Source organism: Mastomys coucha, unplaced genomic scaffold (genome assembly GCF_008632895.1).
Source record: "Mastomys coucha isolate ucsf_1 unplaced genomic scaffold, UCSF_Mcou_1 pScaffold14, whole genome shotgun sequence".
In the NCBI taxonomy this organism is placed as follows: Eukaryota; Metazoa; Chordata; class Mammalia; order Rodentia; family Muridae; genus Mastomys; species Mastomys coucha.
The window spans coordinates 97281449-97302920 of NW_022196896.1; the positions used below are offsets into that span (position 1 = coordinate 97281449).

The following is a 21472-nucleotide window of genomic DNA, read 5'->3' on the forward strand; positions in this document are numbered from 1 at the left end:
AAAATCATATGGAAAAATAATTTGAGCAAGGCTCAAGGAGATGAAATGGTCTGATGAACAGTAATTGAGTTAGAAAAATAAATAAATCAACTTCCTTTAAATCCCAGTCCTATTTAAAAATGGTGTGGAGGGCTGTGGGGAGGTGAAACTGGAGTAGGTCTGCCTGCGTCTGGGTAAACAGCTTGGAGCATTAGCAAAAGGACAGGCAGGACTCAGAGAGCCCTGAGTTCAAATCCCACCTTAGCACCTCAGTGAAAGTATGGGAGCAAACAGTAACGTTAACCCAAAATGGAAGTATTTTTTGCATAACTTAGGTGTCATATATGCTCAGTATGTGGTAGCACTTTGGGGGCAGTGTAGAACTTTGTGTTTTAAAAGTTTTGTCTTCATAACAGAGTGTGGTGGTACACAACTTTAAGGTAGAGGCAAGTGGATCTCTATTAGTTTCAGGCCAGCCAGGGCTACGGGGTGAGAACTGAAAACTTATCATAAAAGTTTTTTTTTGTCTGCATATATATATATATATATATATATATATATATATATATATATATATATATCTGTGAACAATACTTATGAATATTAATTTATTAGCCAGCTTTGTTTGCAGACAAGTAAATCGCTCTGAAATATCTTCCACAAGACATCACTACTAGCTGTGACAACAAAGGGGGTGTTACTATCCTGATTTGATAAGTGAAGAAACGAAATTAACCTGAAGCTAAGGATATCATCTGGAATGTTCCATCTGGAAGGAATTACTATTTCCAAACCCTTTCTGAAGATCCCTAATTTAGATGCCATTAAACACCGTCAACGGAGAAAGTAGATGCGGGGAGCGTGTTTACATGGAAGGCTGTAGAAAAGGGAGTATAGTTAGAGATTGCTCCGCACAGAGACCCTACCGTGTCGGGCAGCATCGTACTCTGACATGTTAACTCTCAGGAGGAAGTTGTTGAGGCTGTTGAGGTAAGCTGGGAGGGAATGGTAGCCTTCTGGATCATACCACACCTGTCAAATTTCAAAAGGAGACAAGATCAGGATTGTATTCGAGTAAAATAGGCTTTTAAAACAGCCGATAAGATACTTTATTTTTAAAGGAGACCCTCAATTTGCTAGTGACTCATTCCACCTCGGACGATAATTCAGATACCCCTGGAGTGTTGATCTTAGACGAATCTCTGGGCTTTCAGTTTACAGGTGGGTGGAGATTAGGGAACCGGCTGTTCTGAGTAGCAGCTGATTTAGCAGCTGCTCTAGATGCTTCTATAGGCAAAACCTGAAAAGAACTGGAGAAGCCATTGGTCCCTCCGCAGTGATTCTGAGAGGAGAGTGAAACAGCGATAAAATACCAGTGGATAAAAACGGATGGAAACAGTACAGGAAGGACTTTTAACAATATGCAAGCCTTGTGTCCTTAACAACAAAACTGATAGCTTTATTCCCTTCCCCAACACACACACTAACTTTCTGTTCCTAGTTGTATATAGTTGTGAATTACTTTACCCTCTACATCAAAAACAAGGCGTTTAAAATACTAGTGTGCTTTTTAAATGGTGTTAATTTAAGACTTGCATTCTGATTTAGAGAGGGGCAATTTCACATTAGAAAGTCCCTCGATTTTGAAAGGAAATTTACTCAGTGTGTGGGGAAGGAAAGGGGACACCGAAGTCCCCAGGATTGTTATTTCCCACACAGCTTTGTGAAGATCTGGGTCCCACAGTGTCTGCGGAGTAGGGGTGTTGGGAGAATAGAATTAATTTTCTTTTTCTAAAAGGTGAAACTGCTTCTTGGCATAGAACAATCGTGAACTAAATGAATATTAATTGGCCCGCTTTCGCCTCGATTCTGTGTCTCTCCCTACCCAAAGAGAAATGTTCAGAAGATATTAAAATTTTCTGTGACTGAAAATAAGTAAACAACTAAAATCCTTACAACTGCTGTTTATCATCTGAGCAGTCATATGTGTCTGACTCAGTGACTGGCTTGTCTCCAAGCACTGCTGCTATCTGGAAGAATTCAAAACAAAACAAAACAAAACAAACAGTGGGCTAATTTATCTCTATTAGATTTGTTACCATTCCAGGTTTGGTGAGAAGTGAGGCTAAAAATCCCACATTCCCATTCTCTAAGAGGTTGTAATACAGACTCGAAGAAAGTGCAGGAAAAATTAAAGGCATTGTGAGGCAAAAAATCATAGGGATTGCACACATTAATCCACCGCACACGGAAACAATCACTCAGATGCTGAGCTTCCGTACTGATCCGGTTCACAGAGCCGCCCCTTTCCTTGACCGTGGGATTGAGCTTCCCATACTCTTTATATTTACAGAAAGGTGAATGTGGTCCAGAGCTACTGTCTGTATCTCCCTTTGCTTATCAGTGATGCCCAGGGGAGATCATTTCCACTGCTGAGAGTTCTATGAATGAATGAATGAATGAATGAATGAATGAACGAATGAACATGAACTGAAGTTCTTATTCTACTGCAGATGGATGTTTATAGCTACATTTTTTATTACTGCAAGGAGCACCATTGTGTCCAGCTTTTATGTGCGTTCTTGCTCTTGTATATATGTGCCTCCTTAGAGCACATGCATACATCGTGCAGAATTGATTTTACATGTTTTATGTTTCTCACATGAAAGTGTTTACATGTACAAATTCCATATCCTTATTTATATGACCTCCCAGAAGAAAGTCCCAAATTTACCTTAGCAAGAGTTCTATTGTCAGGGACAGCTGTCACATCAAAACGAAGGTCGTTAGTCAATTTCAGCCCAAAACTCCAACCTCCATATCTACATAGAGCAACAAAATTTATATTTGTTTTACTGGGCAAAATCTTACTAATTTGATCAAAAATATTTAAGTAGGAGCTTATTTTTCTTTTCCACCCAGAATGCATAATGAAATAAAAACAATAAATACATCCAGAAGTACATAAATACAACCTGATATTTTTCTATTGATCCTTTTTATCATATTTTAACTCAAGTATATATCATTACTAAAGGTAAGAGACTCATGAACACTCAGGAAACTGAGGCAGGAGAGCTACAGTGAGCTCCAAGTCAGCCTGAAATATAACCTAAGATCCTGCCTAAGTAACAATTTTATAGACACACCGCATTAAACAATTGCATATATGCAATGAGCATTCTGAAAAGGAGTAATATAATCTAAGTTTTTCCTTTTTTATCTCAAAACTCAACATAATAATGCTTAAATATTCTTTTCAGGTAATTGATACCAGAATGACCTAATTTATTATCTTTTTTTCAAAATAGTTAATTTCTCTTTTAAATAAAAATTTCCTAGATTTATGATTACCTCTACTTCTTTTTCTTCTAAGATACCTGATTGTGAGTTTGATGTGTCAGTTTATGGTCTTCTTAAGAAACTGACTTTAAAATTCAAGTAATAATTTCTAGAACAGACTAACTTAGATATTCACCAAATTAGATTCAACTTAAATAATAGGACAGTACAATTTATACTCATCATAACCTCAAAATAACCTCATCATAGATGAGATGGTGTAGAGATATAATTTTAACATGTGAATGATACCATTGTTTTTTTTAAATGTGGAATTTTAGACTAGTTTTTTCATAATAAATCCTTTTCTCTTATAACAAACTTACTTTATCATAGGTTATTTGACTCTATGAAGCACCTGATATCCCTGAATACAAAAAACATTTGTTTCTACCCAAACCCACGTCTATGGAAATTTTTTACTTGTATATCTGTAATTAGAAATGAAAAATACCAAAATATTAATAGTAGCTATGTATGAGTAGAAAAGCATGCTTTTTTCTTCTTTAGCTTGTCTGTAACAACAATCTCTTGCAGTGAGTGTGAATATACATTGAGAAATGAAGGAGAGGTGGTGGGAAGAGTAGAGTCATGACTGTAAGTTCATAGGCTTACATCCCAGCAAAAGTGTAGGGGGACATCTGACAAATGACCTTGCCACACACAGGACATTTCGTCCACTCACAGACACAATCTACATTTTGAGAGATTATTATTGTAACTCAGGCCAACTGTCACAAAAAAAGTCATGCTTTGAAACTCTAAGTAGATCCAATCCAATCTATTGCTTTGAGAAAAAATAAGTACATATTCAACAATACGTTTAAAGACCTTAAAAGGTTAGTGATTTTTAGTTTGCTCAAATGAATCTAAATTTAGAGTCATTGCTTAAATTTCTATTCCTAAGACTATGTACACAGAGCACAGTACTAAAGCATCTATGTTACCATATCAACGCTCAGATCAATCATCAAGAAATCAAATCAAAGCAATGGTCAATTTCACTATATAAAGAATTTGCAACTATTACCTACTCTGTTTCAAATTTGCAAGTCTGTCACCATAAAAAAATGGAAATCAATTAAATATGCTACCAACAGAAGATTTTACCTTTTCTGTACAAAATGATTTGCGGTTGATATCAGATAATTTTCCATGTGTTTTCCAGTGAGGTTATAAATAACTTGGGAAGAGTAAGTTCTTCTATGAGGTGGAGAATAGTTGAATTTGGGGCATTCCTGGAAAGGAAAATTATCAAATTAAGTTCTTCCTGCCTGTCCTGCGTAAGTTAAACAGACAATGTCGGTGTCTCCTGACTTGCTTCACCGTCAGTGTAAGGGCTGAGCCGTGGCATGACCAGACTTCCCTTTGATTCACAGGAACATTGGAAAAGGAGACAGTTTGCCTATTTGCCAAGAAATTCGAACAATTATCACTTATGCAGAGCCACTACATGTGTGTAGGACTCACCCAAAGCTAAACAGTACAAATTAGCAAACACAGCATCTTACATTGTTCTCAGGAGGTAAGCTTTTTTGAGAGAATATTAGGAAACAGAAACATATCAAATACCTTAAGAATTTACAGGGAATCTAAAAGGGATCTACCTCAAATTAAAAACAATGTTATGAGAGAAAGACTCTTCAAAATGACAGCAGTGAATTGAAAGTTTATAGCACGTTAGTTTTCATTACCTAACCTAAGAGTACGGATTTCACTAATATATTGGTTTACATATAGATTTGACATGTTTACGTGTTAGTTACATGTATATGTGTATTTATTATTTAAGAACTAATTTTGGGCTTACAGGAAAGTAACACAGAGTAATGAGAGTTTTTGTATTTACCTGAACAGACTTTTCGTAGGGCTTATGTTTTTATTTATTTATTATTTGGGATTTTAAGACAGGGTTTCGAGCCCAGCTTGGCCTCAAACTTACTATGCAGCTGAGGATTCCACTGAACTTCTGATCCTTTTGCTTGTACAAAGATTGCCCAACTTTGGAGGCTCATGTTCACACACTTATTTTCTACCCTCACACAGAGTAACAACCTAGTTCTCTCCTTTGGCTCCTGAAGTTCATTGCCATGATATGTATCCTGGAGAAAGTCTAGCACAACGCACCTCTTCCTCTGCCATCGCTCACTCACACCCAGCCCCAGAGCCGGAGGCTCACAGCACATGTGAGCTGCAGATGGCTCTGGGATGCCAAGAGTGGATGCTACTGACCATCCAGTGGCATCTGCCTAAAGATCACATTTGGCAATGGCATTGGCTTCCCAGTCAATCAGAAGGAGTTGTCTCCACATAGCTAGTACAGCTCTGAAGCTTTTTTTTTTAATCAAATTGCATTATACATATAAAAATACCACATGTATTATAAAGGCACTGCTAGATGAATTTTGACAAACTGGACATACCCACATAATTAATAACTAAGAAACCCATCAGTTCAAAATCCTCCTTCTCACACTCCCTGCAAGTTGCTACCACCCACCCCCCCAAAGGCCATAGATGTGGTTTTAGTCATTAATTTATTTATTTGGCTAACACACAAAATAATGAGGATTTTTGTTGTTATTTTGTTGTTGTGGTGGTTAACTTAGACGAGGGAGTAAAAACTCTAAATGGTAAGTTAAACTATCATTTAAAAATTGAAAAAGATCTTTGTTGGACCCTAGTTCTTATAGTTAATAACTATCTTGCATGGGAACTCCAAAATGGGCTGTGCTCACTGGAAATGTTCTTATTGTAAAATATTGTACTGGGATCAGAGTACAACACTATGACACTTGAGGAAAGCATTGCTAGACTCTTCCTGCATGAGAGAAAAAGCTGGTGATCCTTAGAACTCAAAAGTGACATTTATTCAATAAAAAATTTATATAAAACTTTTGAAATGTTCTTTCCTCTAGGATGCTTGTTTTGATACATAGGATGCATGTGATACATATGTACTGACTCAAATGGAAATCGTGAACTTGTCCAATTAGCTTTGCTGTACTAAGAGTTTAGGGATAAATCTGTATGCATAAAATAAAGATAAAGTAATTATGGGATAAATGTTAATATTTTCAGGAAATTAATGTTGATGCAAAACCTTTCCAGGCATTGCCCGGTAACACACAGAATTTCTTTCTAGACTTATAGGTGACCGACTCCCCAGCTAACTGGGTGGCATGTTCACTTCATTTTCAGATATGACAGTTACGGTCACTTTTGTGCTGTGAAACTGAGCTTTCCAGCTAGAACAGAATTGAAACCTAAGATTCATTCTCAGTTGGTTTGCACAAAGACCATCTTCTACCTCTGGAAATTCGTCTTGAGTCAGATTTAAAACAGTGACCTGAAGTTCAAAGTCAATATTTTTGGAGCGCCCAGGCCCATATCTTTTGAGCTACTAGCTTCCATAAAATGAAATTATACTGACTCTTTGGTAACCTGGAGAGATCTTTCAAGGTTTGCTATTTATTCTCTTCTCTCTCTCTCTCTCTCTTTTTTTTCCTACTTTACTGAAACTGAATTCTCTCTTACCTGGACATTGTCTGAACAGGAGCAAACACCAAAGTTGTCGATAGCTTCTCCACTTGTGTTCCACTTTCCCAGATCGTCTTTTTTTAAACACTGCCTGCAAAGAGAAAGGGTACTGAAGTAAGGGTGCGTGTGTATGCGCATAAGCATGTTCCCGTGCTTGTGTGGGAGCGTATACATAAGTGGTTGATATTACACTTAGGTGTATAGACCAGAGTGTGATATTTCACAAGCTGATGATGCACTAGTGGTTTTGTTTGGCATTTAGTTGGGGGAGGGGTGGAATTGCAGGGCAGTATCATTGATTAAAGAAAGTTGAATCAAAGCTCAGTGAATTTTCACACTGTGGCAGGATGAGGCTGGGTGCTCCCTTTGTTCATTTTCATGTTTCTCATCCTTTCGGCTGATGCACTAGATCAGGTTAATACTTGTTATGTGTTATCTAGAAAGTTTAAATAAGCTATGTTATCTATCTATCTATCTATCTATCTATCTATCTATCTATCTATCCATCTATCTATCTACCTACCTACCTACCTACCTATCTATCTAAAGTAGAGTCAGAAGCCTTATGTCAGGTTACCTATGCATCGTACAATCTAGACTTCCTTAGACATATACATTAGTCCCTATGGCTCCTACTTTCTTCATCAGGGCTCAGTGGTTAAGAGAACTTGCTGCTCTTGCAGATGACCTGAATTTGGTTCCCAGCATCCACACTAGTGGCTCATAACTACTTGCAACTCCAGTTCCAAGGAATCCAATACTCTCTTCCGACCTCTACGGACATAAGGTGTGCATGTGGTGCACATACAAGCAGGCACTCACACATACATGTAAAATAGAAAATAAATCTTTAAAAACAATAAAATGGGATTAACACTATGATTTTAATGTGATTGTAAACTATAACAATGCGAGAGGTGAGTATATGTAAGGAATCTAATGTTCGTTATTATGGTATAGTGCCGTCGAGGAAAGAGTAAATCAAAGGAGGTAAAACTCTATTAGATACAGACTTTCTATCAAGACATTATCCTTTTCCAGCAAAGTTGCGCGCATACACTGTATGCATTCCTACACACACTCCTGTAAACTAGAATGCTGGGAAGTAGAAAGGAGAACTTACGAGTCACTAGTATTCAAACACACGTTGTCAATGCCAGGGAAATTCCATAGAGCCGAGACCAGGCCATCAGTGGCTGGATCAAAATTCCTGCAATATCGAGCAACAGGGACTCATCAGTCAATGCATGTTCACTAACAGTACTAAGATATGAATTCCGCTACCTACAAGACTGCTTTTCCATTTCCTCCTTCTATTCCTTCTTCTCTGTCTCCTCCCTTTTTCTTGTGTGTCAACTCCAGGCCTACACATATGCTGGATATGAATGGTGGCCCTGAGGTACACCCGCCCTATAGGTGTACAAATCTATGGAAGATTCAGGCTTTGCTGCCCTGATGGTCACCTATGACATGAGTTCTGCCATCATATGTGGTTTACGTCTACCCATTAAGAGTAAACTCTGACTTTATTTGTAGATGCATGTAAATCCTCTTAAGTTTTTTTTTTTTTTTGGTCAGGTACAGAAGTAGCTCCTTTCTTTAGCAGAATTTAGTGCAGTAGCTCCCAAATTCTTTATTTTTCTCCAAAGGACCCTGGAATCATGGTGGAAACGATGTTGCCAGAAAGTAACTCACGCGTAGAAGGCTGTCTGTTCAGAGGTGCCATAAATGGATGGAGAGATCATGATCTCGGGGTAACTGTTGCTGGAATCTCTCAGTGTGCCGAGGCCCATGGCCGTGGCTACAAAGACGATGGGGAGAATGACCTGAGCCACGAGACCTTTCCAGTTCCTGCGGGTGTGGTGGAACCTCTTGATGAGAATAGCCATTATCTTCTTCAGTAACAGTCCAAAGCCATCCAGCTTCTTGCTTCTTGTCAGGGCTTTGTCTGAGTAAGGACAAGAGATTTAATGCAGTTCCAGGAAACCTCTGTAAATCAAGTCATAATGCGACTTCACAAACTGCAGGTGAATGGGATCATGTTGCATGGATGGAAGAAGCTGATGTTTTTTATATTCACATGGAAGCCTCTGCAATCCATTTCTAATATTGCCCTAAATAGGGGACCCTAATATGTGCCTCATATATATAGCTGAATTTAAGAGTGTTATGAAATCATGATTCACTAGCACCAGTTATAATATATACATATAGTAAGTTTACTAGGAAAAATTAAAGATTCTGAATTTTGTAAATGAGCTCTGTTCCCTATTCCAATGTCTTAGTGCAGACCCAATATGTAACTACTAATTTTGATTATATAGAAAATGGTCGCATCAAGATTGAATTCAAATAATATAAATAAAACATTGGCCCAGTGAAAGAACTGGTTCCTAGCACAGACTATGAGTTTCAATGTTTCAATGTCTGATAGGAAATCCAATGAACTCACTTGAAGTATAGGAAAAGAAAAGCTTCTCTGAAATATAATTCTAATTCAACCACATATTCATACACTCTCTTTGGAAATTAGAAATGATTATGGCCTTTCAAGACTCCACATTCAGTTTCCATAAAGGAACCATTGAAAACTTGTCTGCTATGCACCCCCTCTCTGAAATGCTCTCCAAGGCTTAAGAGAGTCTCCGTTGCCTTTGAGACCCCTGGAAGCCATGGTGACCATTGCTGCTCAGTAGGGCTCTTATGGCTAACCATTTCATCAGCTTCCTCCAGAAGTAGCTTCAAAGATAGCATTTTCATCAGAGACCTGCCACCACACATTTTTACATGTGATAGGACAACAGTATCCCTCAATGCTGTGTGCATTTAAAATTCTCCATCACAAATCATGAAGCTCAAAAATCATGATCTCCATTTAGCTGATAAGGAAAAAAAATACAAAGCTGCTTAATTTAAAATGAATTCCAATTAAACAGAGAGAACACGATTAAATGCAAACTCATATCTCTGCAACAGGGAATTGTACAAGGAGCTGAATATTTTGAGTTAATTAGTATGCTTTTCTGTTCCTTGAGAAATTACATGCGGATGACTTACAGGTGTGTCAAAATGCAGTAAATGGGCTGCCTCAAAGATAATGTCAATGAGAGGAACATTCTAAATGAAGAATAATTTCAAATTATAGGAAAAAGGCAGAGGCAGATACGTAGGAGGAGATGACCACTTTCCAATCAAAGTCCCCAGTTCCTAGGATTCCACAGTTTTATTGCCCAACAGTTGATAAACAAGAAACTCGACAGAGGACAGATGAGACTCTAATTCCAGAATTACACAAACATCAGAGATGATCTTTTCTGAGTTTTTGAGACAGGCAAACGTTTAATTAAAAGTTCTGTTCCTAGAGATGGTTTCTACTTTAAGCAAATGGTTGAAATGGCTACTCCATATTTCACATATCATTTTACTACATGCTTTCTTAAGTAAATCGTGTTTCCAGGGTAGAAATTATCTGTCAGAAGGAGATCAGGTGACAATAGAAACTGCTTCTAAAAGAACGTAACCTCTCAATGTTATATCAAAAATGTGATTTTTCAAACATATCCTGTGTGAAGAGTTGAAGACGAAGAATTTTAATACAGATAGTTATTCTTCAGGTCTAACTTAGTTGAATCATAGCCTTTACCCCAGACAAAGCATTTTTTCTTTTTGGTCCCTCAAGTGAATCCAAATTGGGGAAGTCAGAGGCTAGACCTCACCTCTCTCAGTGAGGGATGATTTTTAAAAAACACAACTTTATTTTGGATGACTTGGTTCCCACATATATGCACCTAATGATAGGATGCTCTTGGCTAGATAACTGTGCCTGTCCCTGCACCGCCCTGATTGCAGGAAGAATTGTCACTTGTAAAGCGCACCTCTGAAATCACAGAAAGTTACATCCGGAGAAGCATTTCTGATGAACAGAGTACCCCACCCCCATCACCTGTCAAAAGTATTCCCCAGGTTTACCTCGCTTTCACCACCACTTCCCTTTTGAAAGAGAGAATTTGATCTTCTGTAATGAATATTCTGAGTGTTGAAGGATGCTTGTGTGTTTTGGGATTGTTAATTTAAAGAGAAACTTTAAAGTTGAGTTCTGCAAAAGGAGTAAAAATCTGCACCTCTATTTTCCCCCAATTACGTCGTCTACAGATAATTAAGCAAAATCTGCACATTAGGTTTGTACCATCTCTGTCGGTGAAGTTGCTGCTGCTCACGGACAAGTCGTCAGGAGTTGAAATGCCATTAGCACTGGGATTCCCAACTTTCCTCTGTGTCAAGTGCTCTAGACTCATATTACCACTTTTTTGTGAATCTTTTGTCAAGTTTAGGAAGACCTAGAAAAAGAAGCCAGATCATTTCATTACCATAAAAGATACACATCTCTTAGGTCATAGGTTTTGATTTTGAGTTATTATCACACTTATTAAAACAACTATTTTCAACTGACATTAAGAGAATTTTTTTTTTATGTAGAAAAGGTGGTGATTCTTATGTTTTGGATGAGAAGTGTTGAAAAAATATTTTCTTCTCAGAAATCATTCTTCTGTTAGAATGATACTGAGAATTTCAAGCTTTGATGATTTTTGTGGCCTGTTTACTTTAAAATATTTACCTTTAATTAGAAAAATACCTGCCCATATTTTTCTGAGGGCAGAAAAAGTCATATGAGCATCAATACATAAAGCAGTGGTAGTGGGGGTTGGGATAGGGAGAGAGCTCACTCAGTACAGTATCATGAGGACTGGAGGTCCATTCCTAGAAGCCTAGAATCCAACATACAAAGTCAGATTCATAGTGTGCATTTATAACTTCAGCACTGGAAAGGTGAACATAGGCAGATCCTTGGTGCTCATTTGCCCACAAGTCTAGGCTTCGGTCTAGACCAATGAGCAACATTGTTTCCAAAAGCAAAGTGACAGACAGCTCTAGAGAAATGACCCTAGATGTTGTCCTCTGACTACTTCAGGCATGTGAACAAAATTGCATGTGAACTCCTGCATTCCACACCTGCACCTCCACACATACACAAACATGGACATACACAGGAATGTGAGATGGACAAAGTCCAGAGGCGTGATGCTTCCCCATGTTCACAGTGCTGGGGTCAATTTCCAGCACTCTAAATTTAAAAAATAAATAAATAAATAATGAATGAGTCAAGAGATAGATAGGTAGGTAGATACATACATACATATATACATACATACATACTACATATATACATAGATGAATGGTTAGATAGATAGATAGATAGATAGGTAGATAGATAGATAGATACAGACAGACAGACAGACAGACAGACAGATAGATAGATAGATAGACAGATAAATGAATAAATGGGGCAAGCAGTAAGGAGATGTCCACCTACCTCTTCAACAGTGGTGTCTGAAATGCCATAGCAGCCGATGTTGAGTTTACCCATACCCTTGTCCAGTGCTCTCAGGAGTGACAGGTAAGCTCCTGAGACTTTGGTGCTAAATGGAGGGAGCACATATACAAGCTCTCCCCCAATATCCTCCTTGAGGTAGGCTTCAGGGAGATGTGACTGGATCATTGCTGTCACGGCCACTGTGTCACAGATTGTATTTGTGTCTAGATTTGGACTCTGTGGACAAAAGGGAAAGTTATGCAAGCTCTCCTGAGTTAGACCACATGCCATTCCTCCGGCCATCCCATGTCCCACATGGAGCCTTACAAGTCACACTCCTCCCAACTGTATTCTCCTACCACCACCCACCTTCCTCTATCATGCTTTAATGCTGCGGCAGTTTTGAGTCTCCATAGCTATGGTACAGCATGCCATGCTGGGGTGCATGTGCCCCTCAAGGTCTCTGCACCTAGACTGCCAACCCGCCTCATTCTCTCACCAGCTTCAGCCCACTGCTTAACTGACACTTCCCACTCCTGTTTTATTTCTGTCTACATTTATAGAAATAAATATTCTATGTAATTTATCATTGACTAATTGATAGTGTGTTAAATAATTTACATATTGAGCATAACATCTGAAATTTCACATTTCACCAAGCTCAAAGTTCATGCAGCCAAAATATGGAGTTTATATTATGAATTCACTGATGCAGTCCCAGTGCCTAGAATAATGACTGGGTACATCATTCAGCACAATATCCTCTAATATATGAATTTCTAAATATAATGATAAATTATGGTTATTTTATTTTTGAAGCTCAAGAATAATTTTGCTAGGGTTTAAAAGAAAACATAGTATAGATTAGATGAAAATCCCAACATCCACTAGGAGGGGAATGGAGAAAAAGCCATATGTTTTCAGTTAACCAATAGGGTAGAAATAAACAGGTTATTAAGGAAGAAAATTTTATTAAAATGACTCCTAATGTCTTATTGCTATACCCACAGAGCAGTGCCTGGACTCACAGTGGTAGGGACAATATGCATAAGACCTACTCTAGATCCAGCCAGACACAGTAGCAGCATGGAGTTGGGGAGATGGCCACAGAAGCCCATCACTAGCTGGGAACAGCAAATTCTATTGGCTGTTGGGAGTGAGTTAGTTTTATTTAAGGAGGTGACCACTATCAGGTTGACCACATTCATGGCAGGTCCCTGCTCTTGAAAGTGGTTGGGCAATACAAATTGCTAGGGTAGGTTTGGAGAAGGGAAAACTAAACTAAAGTTGGGTATGTAAGGAGGGGAAAGATGGACAGAGGGAGTATGGGAGTATTCTGGAAGTGAATATGATCAAGCTACATGGTATGAAATTTCCCAAAAAGTAATACAATTGTATTCATGGACATAGGAAATAGCACTCATAAGAGTGGGAGCAAGTGGGGGAATCTAACAAAAAAGCCCCACCCCCCAAAGCCTGAATTACTTTGTATATTTTGGGAGTCATGCCAAGATAACTTAGATATGGAGTCATTCAGAAGAATCACATCTGAGTCACAGTTTTGACTCTACAGTCTAACGCTTGCCATCACAAAGCAAAAACATGATTTCTTATGTGCTCTTCATTTGCTTTCTCTAAGCCAGAGAATTTAGATTTCTCTTCAGAGGCTGAAATGTTAGAGAAACAAAAATTGCTGGCAGTCCGTCAGTAACCTTTAGAAGGACATCATTTTGTACAGTGCACACCATGTGGGAAATTACCAGCAGCTTAGTCCATTTTGGAGGTCTAATGAAGATCTACTACATCAGATGCTCTCAGAAGGGAGCAGAAATCTGGGGTTTTTAAACAACACACTTGCTGAGATTTAAGAAGCACATAAGATTGCATACTGATGAATCTTAGCAATGAGTCAAGTGGGAGAGAATCTGTCTTCACTTCAAAGAAACCTTTACCTCATTACCCCATAATGCAGTGCGCTTTCTCATACAAACCTTCTTCTTGGTGAGTGTGAGGTGGTAGCCATCCCCAAAAGCTTCCTTGAGGTAAAATGGTGATCCACAGCACCGGAGTCCACCCTGTTCCAGGAAGGCAATGCGGTCACTCAGCACTTCGGCCTCATCCAAGTGGTGCGTTGATAGGATGATTGTTCTTGCTTAAAAATGCAGTTGAGAACAAACAATGGTGAATGAAAAACAAGGATACAAGGTCCCCACAGAACAGAATTAGCAAGAGTAAATCCTGGGGTTTCCAAGGACAAGAGTGGCGTTAATTGAGGTGCGTGAACCTCCATAGCGATCAAAGGGAAATTCAGAAGACTGCTATTAAATATATAGGAGGGAGTCTTATATGTAATTTAGCAGCAAGCAGGTGCTTATCAAGTTTTACAGCTAGTGTCCTTCATTTTCTGTGGGCATCAACTACTTTTTTCCCCCTCATTTGTCAGAGTTTTACCTCTGTTGTTTCAGTGTGCTCTCTCTCCTTCTCTCCCTCTGGCTGTCTCTCTTTCCTTCACTATAAAAAATGGTAATTTAAAAGACTTTTTGAATATTCCTCTCTGATTAATCCACTCCAGTCTGATTACTTCTCTGCTTCACATCCTGTTAGCACTTATTTGGTGTGTTTTTGGTTTATTTTTATTTGTGTATGTTTGGTATCTCTAATTAGATTCCATGCTTCTCTAGGCAGACTCTTGTAGGCTCCCAATAAGGCTGCATAAGTTTAGCTGACAGTGAGTACTGGATAGGTATTAACTAATTGACCCAGAAATTTCACTGAGAAATCTTAGAAAAGAAGATTTCACCTCAGATACTTAGAGGGTGTAATACACAGAAAAGCTTCAACTTGATTTTGGGGAGCCCTGAGGGCAAAATTATGGCCATCCCACGGAGAAGTTATAAAAATTATTCATACCAGTTTTGTTCTTAGATATGACATCCCATATACTTCGGCGAGAACATGGGTCAACGCCAGTGGATGGTTCATCCAGAATCACTACCCTTGATCCACCGATGAGAGCTATGGATATGGACAATTTTCTCTTCATTCCTCCTGACAATGTTCCAACTCTCTTATGGCGATGACTGTACAGTCCAGTGTCTTTTAAAGTCCTTAAAGAAAAAATAGTGAATGGTGCTATTGTGCTCATAATCAATGACTACATCTTCAATGAGGTGCAATATAGTACTGAAAACATGAAATCGTTTGTTGTCATTTGTCATCTAATTATTGTCATAAAAATAATTAATAAGAAAAACCACAAGAGAATCTATAGACCATCTGTTTGACAAATGGTTAGAACATTGGACATTTTGTGCCAGATTATGTCACAGAAAATCACAATGAATAGAAAAATTCTTTTTCATAGATTGTTTGCACATGTGTCCAGAAGAAAATCTAATGGATAAGCATTATGTTAAGACTATTTATAATATAACAAGTGGTAATCAGCACACAATTAATAATATAAAAAGTCAGATGAGCAATGACTGGGAAAGTATTCATTTGGCCAGGAGTCTCCAAATGGCTCTCAGGAAGTGTATGGTAAATTAAGAAGAACAAACAGAAGGACTTGTGGCAGAAGTCAGTTGTGGATGGTCAAGTATATGAGTAGGCTTATGTTCACAGAGCAGAGTAAATGTAGAATGGGAAAGAACATAGTCAGATGTGGGATGGAGGATAGGTCATATATGGTCTGGTAGGCCTTGCTAATGACATTATGGGGTGTCATACGAAGTGTGGCAAAAGCCACTCAAGGGAAGTCAGGAATGACATGGTCTGATTTGCAGTTGACAAAGCATATTCTGACAGCTTGTTGTTAAGAATCCATGGCTGGGGAAGAGTAAGAGCTGGAAGTCCATTTAAGAGGCTATGAGGTGTAGTACCCAGGCAGAAATGAAAACAAAAGATTTGGGGTGACACATAAGACACCGGGGCAGAGTTGAACAGTGTATGTATAACTGTCTAGAGAGGATAATAATGTTAAATGTGTATGTTACCAGAGAGGTAGGAAGCAAAGCAAAACACTTGTGAGAGAACATTTCCCATTGTTATTGCTACCAGAGCCTGACCAACATGGTATATGTCCTTGGGAGAGCTTAACCAGTTGTGTTCTTGTTTCTGGACTAACTTACCTTTTAACCTCCTCATGGAGTTGTTTTTTGGTCCAGTGAGGGACTTTGATGGAGCCATACAAGAGAAGGTGCTCCTTGGTGGTGAGGTAACTGAACAAGACGTCATGTTGCATGCAGACCCCCATGTTTTTCCGAACAGTATTCAGGTCTGTCTTAATATCTTTTCCGTATACAAAAATGGTACCTGCTGTGGCACCAAACAGCCCGGTCAGCATAGAGCTGGAAATGAAGATGTGATAAATTAGGTATGGACCAATCACTCAAGTCGCACAGCAAGACTAAGCAGAACTCATATGCTGGCAAAGGACGGGGGGGATTTGCAATGTGTCTCTTTAAGTGAAGCCAAGCTGTGAAAGAAAAAGGCATTAAGAGGAAATGACAAAAAGAAACTGACTTTTAAGCTTTTAGCTGTTTACGGTGTTGTGTGAACATGACATGGTGGTGGTGGTGGTAATAATGTTAAAGCTGAGGGTGCTTTCCAGTTGAAGGTACACTCTCTCCTTGGACATACTGTGTTTCCTAGGAATCCTATTTTTATACTGGCAAACCTCCAATTCATGTCTCTGGACTAGATCCTATCACTTTCACCCAGATGTGTGCTGTGAGTCCAACAGATCTGCTGTATCTTCATAAGATGCCTTAGAAGGTCCTCAAACTAACTATGGTCTATCCACAATATTGTATCCTTTCGCCTCTATCATTTGCTGATAAATTAATATACTGTTTGCACAAAACTATATTTCCTTTCCTTCCTTTCCTTTTTTATTTTTATTTTTTGTTTTGGAAAGGCTTCAAAATATTTTTTTTCTTTTTGAAATGGAGTTTAAAAATTAACATGCTACTTTAATGTACCAAATCCATCTAAAAACAACATTTAGCCAGGCATAGTGGCATGTCTAACTACTTTGGAGACAAAACTGCATTTTAGAAATAATGTTTGCATCTTTGTCTCTTGGTCGCTCTCTCAACAGGTGCTACCACTAGGGGGCAGCAGCCATCACATCACCACATACCTGCTTCTTGATCTTCCTACCTCTTCTGGTCTCCTCAGTGCCACTCTCTGGATAATGGCCAAAGTATTTCTGTCTAGAAAACTCTCAACACCTTTCAAGTGCCTAGTCAGTTGGACAGTTATTTAGAAATCATCTCCACCCCATTAGAACATAATCCACAAAAAGTCTAGAGAAGGACCAGATTTCTCACCAGTCTTTCATAGTCTAAATAATGAATCAAGGTAATATGCCATTTTCTCATGACATCCATTGAAATACAAACAACATGTTTCATCTTGATATTTAAGGGTTTACATATAGACTGGTAAGATAGAGCATTCTTAACTGCAGTTATAGTCTCGTCAAACACTTTTCCTATCTCTTTTCTCCCCTGGTCTCTTAATTCCTATTGGAAAATTTACTTTATAAGTGTTCCATTCTAGACTAACAGGTTGTACAAATAAGAGGCTGCATGTTTACTCTCGTCACGACCTTCATTTGTCTCTAGGTATTTAGAAAAATATATTGGTGCTAGCATTTGAGCAGTCACTGAACCTACTCAAGATGATTAAAAAACAGAATGTGGACAAAGTGAGACCCGTCCTTAAGGGCTTGAGTCTAACAGCATCTTAACGCTGATGGCATATTGCGCTGGAGGAACCTCGGAGGCTCAGCGTCAAAGCAAACGCACAAACGATAAAATAACCTAGGAATCCTGGGATCCAAAGCCTCCCTTTATCTTGACACAGGATGGTCAGCACAGGGAAAGAACAGCGCGTGTGCTGCTTTTGATCTTGACTGTGCATGACTCTGGTGGTTTCTTCGTGAATGAAGGTGAATGGTTCCTGTGATAGGGCAGATGGTGCTCTGGGTTCATGCGAGGGAGTGCAAACTCAGACTTATCCTTGGCCTGGGTAGAAATACAAATAAAGACGGGCAAACTGACCAAGGTAGCAGTACAGATCCCAGACCAGGGGTGAGCTAGAGAGCACTTGCAGTTTGAACAGAATGGCACTAGTGAACCCTACCTGTTGGGCTCCTGTCTCAACATGCAACTCTGTGCCACAGAGTGCTCTGTGCTCGACAGTGATGTTCAACCTGTGGGTCTCGACCCCTTTGGGGGTTGCATACCAGATATCCTGCATATATAATATTTATATTATGATTCATACCAGTAACAAAATGACAGTTATGAAGTAGTAGTGAAATAATTTTATGGTTGGGGGGGGTCACTATAATATAAGGAACTGCACAGAAAGGTCATAGCATTAGGAAGGTGGAGAGCCACTAATCTAAGACATGCCGAGAATACTTACTATTATCTGGAAATTAGACTTTTTAAGGCATATAGGGGATGCCAGTACTAAATCCAGCAAACAAGCCTACCCCATGCTGGCCTAAAATGGACTTAGAGCTCAGTTTGGAATCTCTGGTTTAGATTTCATTTCATTCGTGGACAAGCTGAACCATCCGTAGGACATAATAGCTCTGCTTTCCTCTTTCTTTAAGTCCTTAGTTTATAAAAAGCTATTGTTCATTAATAATACCCTTCTTTGACATTTAGTTGAAAAATAACATACATTGTTGTGGTTTTGCCAGCTCCATTTGGCCCCAACAGTGATGTAATGTGCCCTTCGTAGAAGTTCAGATTGAGGTTATCAACAGCTGTTTTCGAGCCATAGATCTTTGTGACCCCGTGAAGGGCAACTCCAACTTGGAGATCTTTAGGTTCAGGTTCAATGTTGGAGGGAAATGCACAGTCAGGACCTAGAGAGACCAAGAGAGGAGTTGTAAGCTCATAAGAAATTAATGGAGCTGCATGAGACTTTCCTTTAAAAACTGGAGATTATATAAATATAATCTCTAAGTTTAAAGAGTTCAGAAGCAACTGATTTTATTATATTTTCTAGCTTCCTCCTGACCTGCTTACAGAATGAGCAGGACTATGAAACCACGTTCTCTAGGGTTTATTATATCAGCTTTCTCTGTCAGAACAAGCAGTTCCCGAATGCAATATCATAATTTTAAAGTCTTTTTTTTCTTCTCCCCAACAGACCTTAAATATTCAAAAGATAACCCAGAAGGTTTGTTCTCTGATTGGGAAGGATGTTATCAATTTATGAAATAAATGCTTCCACATTGTGGTTTTACAGTAACACAGTTTTTTTGGGAGGATCTGTGGCTTACAGCATCCAGCTAATTTTTTTTTTTTTTTTAATCTACCTTCTTTAGGCATCGCCATGCTACCTCTTGCTTGGGGAATCTTTACAGAGACAATAGCACTCACCCCAGGTCAGTAAGGCACTCTTTTGCTCACATCAGTTGTGGGTTATGCTACATCACCCGTTTTTTGTTTCTTGGTTACTCCTATGACTGGCAGCAGATGGCCAGAGTAAGGGATGGAGACTGTGGCTAAGGAACAACATTTTTCTCTGCTTGAGTCTAACTGGACCACAAAGGGATCTACAGTTTTGGCTTAATTAGCAGCATATGCTAACCAACCGAGCTAATGAGCCCAGAAGAAGGCACAATTCAGTCCCTGTAAGGATGTAAACACATATGCATAGACATACTCACCCATGACTAAAGGGACAATTTTATCATTTAGAAAAATGTAACTAAACCTACTAGTTACTCAATTTCAGTGTCATTTCTGTTATAATGATCCATGCTATTGACCTACTTGTCTTATTGGCAGAAGGGTTGGTGTTCTGCATCATGATATTAGTAAACATTAGGCCATTGCTTTTCTCATGCTTCACCTCTGCGCATCCGAATCGCTCTTTCCAATAGGAAGGAAGGACCGGAAAATACCATGGTGCTGCCATGCCATATGTCCCTGTAATGAGAATGCATAAAAAAGAGCGATTACTAACTAAACAATGAAACGCCGAATGGCTCAGGAAATGGCTTCATTTTGTAGAATACCATATAACTTCAAAGGGTGAGTTCAGTTTACAAAGCAATGCCAAAAAGATCATCTCCTTTCAAAAGCAATGTCAGGGAACTACAGTTATACATTAGCCCATTTTAAGAGCGCAGCTGAATAATTTTTGTTCGTTTACGGAAGCAAGCATCACCACCACCGTCCAGTGTTAAACTAATTCTGTATCCCCATAGCATTCTCACAGGGCTCCTTTTCATATTCCCTGGATCCTACCCCAAGCCCCACACCAGCACTGATACGATTTCTGTCTTTTTTAAAGAAACATTTTGTGCAAATGAAAGCACAGTTTATTCACCCATCCACTGAAAATGTACACATATCAATAACACTTAGTGGGAAAACACCTAAACGTGTTAGAAAGGATAACTGCTTGAGATCCAAAGTGGGAGGCCAGTCTATATTGTAGAATGCATTTCATTATCCAAAAAAATTAAGAGACATAGATTTTGCCTTGTTGGTATCATGTTTCTATTTGCAAAGACTGGTTGGACCTGATACCATCCCACAATTTTGAATTTACCTTGTCTTTAAAAGGACAGTATGACAAGAGACACAGCAACAAATTTAATCTGAACAATTTGGTTAATTCAGGGTTTTATTATACCATTTCAGAGATTTCATATGACCAGCCAACTCTTAACGCATGTGTGTTAGCTGACTCACAGTGATGACAACCACAAGACGCGTCTGTGAAGGTTCCTACCTGGGAAAACATTCCTGACGTACCAAGCAATAAAGAAATAAATGAAAGAGTCTGCCAGGATTAGACAGCACAGCCAGCCAAATGAGGTGGTATCATCCTGAACAGGGGATTTGTACATGTTCTCCCACTGAAGACCTAGAAATTGAACACAGGTGTTTATTCTTCCATGGCACACATCACAGTTAGAGATAAAACCCTATTATAAAGAAATTGAACGTACCAACGCCTTGTTCTTCATATCGTGCAATGTATTGGCTTGCGTAGCTGAATGCTGTTGGGGACAGCAGGCTCTGGGAAGAAAATGAACAGTGGTGATAGTTCCAGCAGATCTTATCTGGTAGGTCTCAAAATGGTCAACATGTTAGACATATAAGAAAGACAGAGCTCACTCTCTAAGTCTATTTTAAAATACTGAGGTCCCTTGCCAAAAGTACTACAATGAGAGAGAGAGAGAGAGAGAGAGAGAGA

At 38.9% G+C, this 21472-nt stretch overlaps 1 protein-coding gene across 1 annotated transcript in view; it reads right to left on the minus strand.

Annotated features, from left to right (window-relative positions):
• Nucleotides 1-21472, minus strand: part of Abca12 (ATP binding cassette subfamily A member 12) — a 167457-nt gene that overhangs the window by 24219 nt on the left and 121766 nt on the right. Inside the window, exons 25-39 of the mRNA XM_031367854.1 lie at nt 21225-21294; nt 21005-21139; nt 20038-20193; nt 18935-19121; nt 16363-16581; nt 15143-15339; nt 14224-14384; nt 12233-12469; nt 11048-11198; nt 8557-8809; nt 7985-8071; nt 6859-6952; nt 4432-4559; nt 2714-2801; nt 906-1011 (exon numbers count right to left, since the gene is read on the minus strand). Coding sequence (XP_031223714.1) covers nt 906-1011; nt 2714-2801; nt 4432-4559; nt 6859-6952; nt 7985-8071; nt 8557-8809; nt 11048-11198; nt 12233-12469; nt 14224-14384; nt 15143-15339; nt 16363-16581; nt 18935-19121; nt 20038-20193; nt 21005-21139; nt 21225-21294 — 2269 coding nt within the window. The remainder of the gene's footprint in view (nt 1-905; nt 1012-2713; nt 2802-4431; nt 4560-6858; nt 6953-7984; nt 8072-8556; nt 8810-11047; nt 11199-12232; nt 12470-14223; nt 14385-15142; nt 15340-16362; nt 16582-18934; nt 19122-20037; nt 20194-21004; nt 21140-21224; nt 21295-21472) is intronic.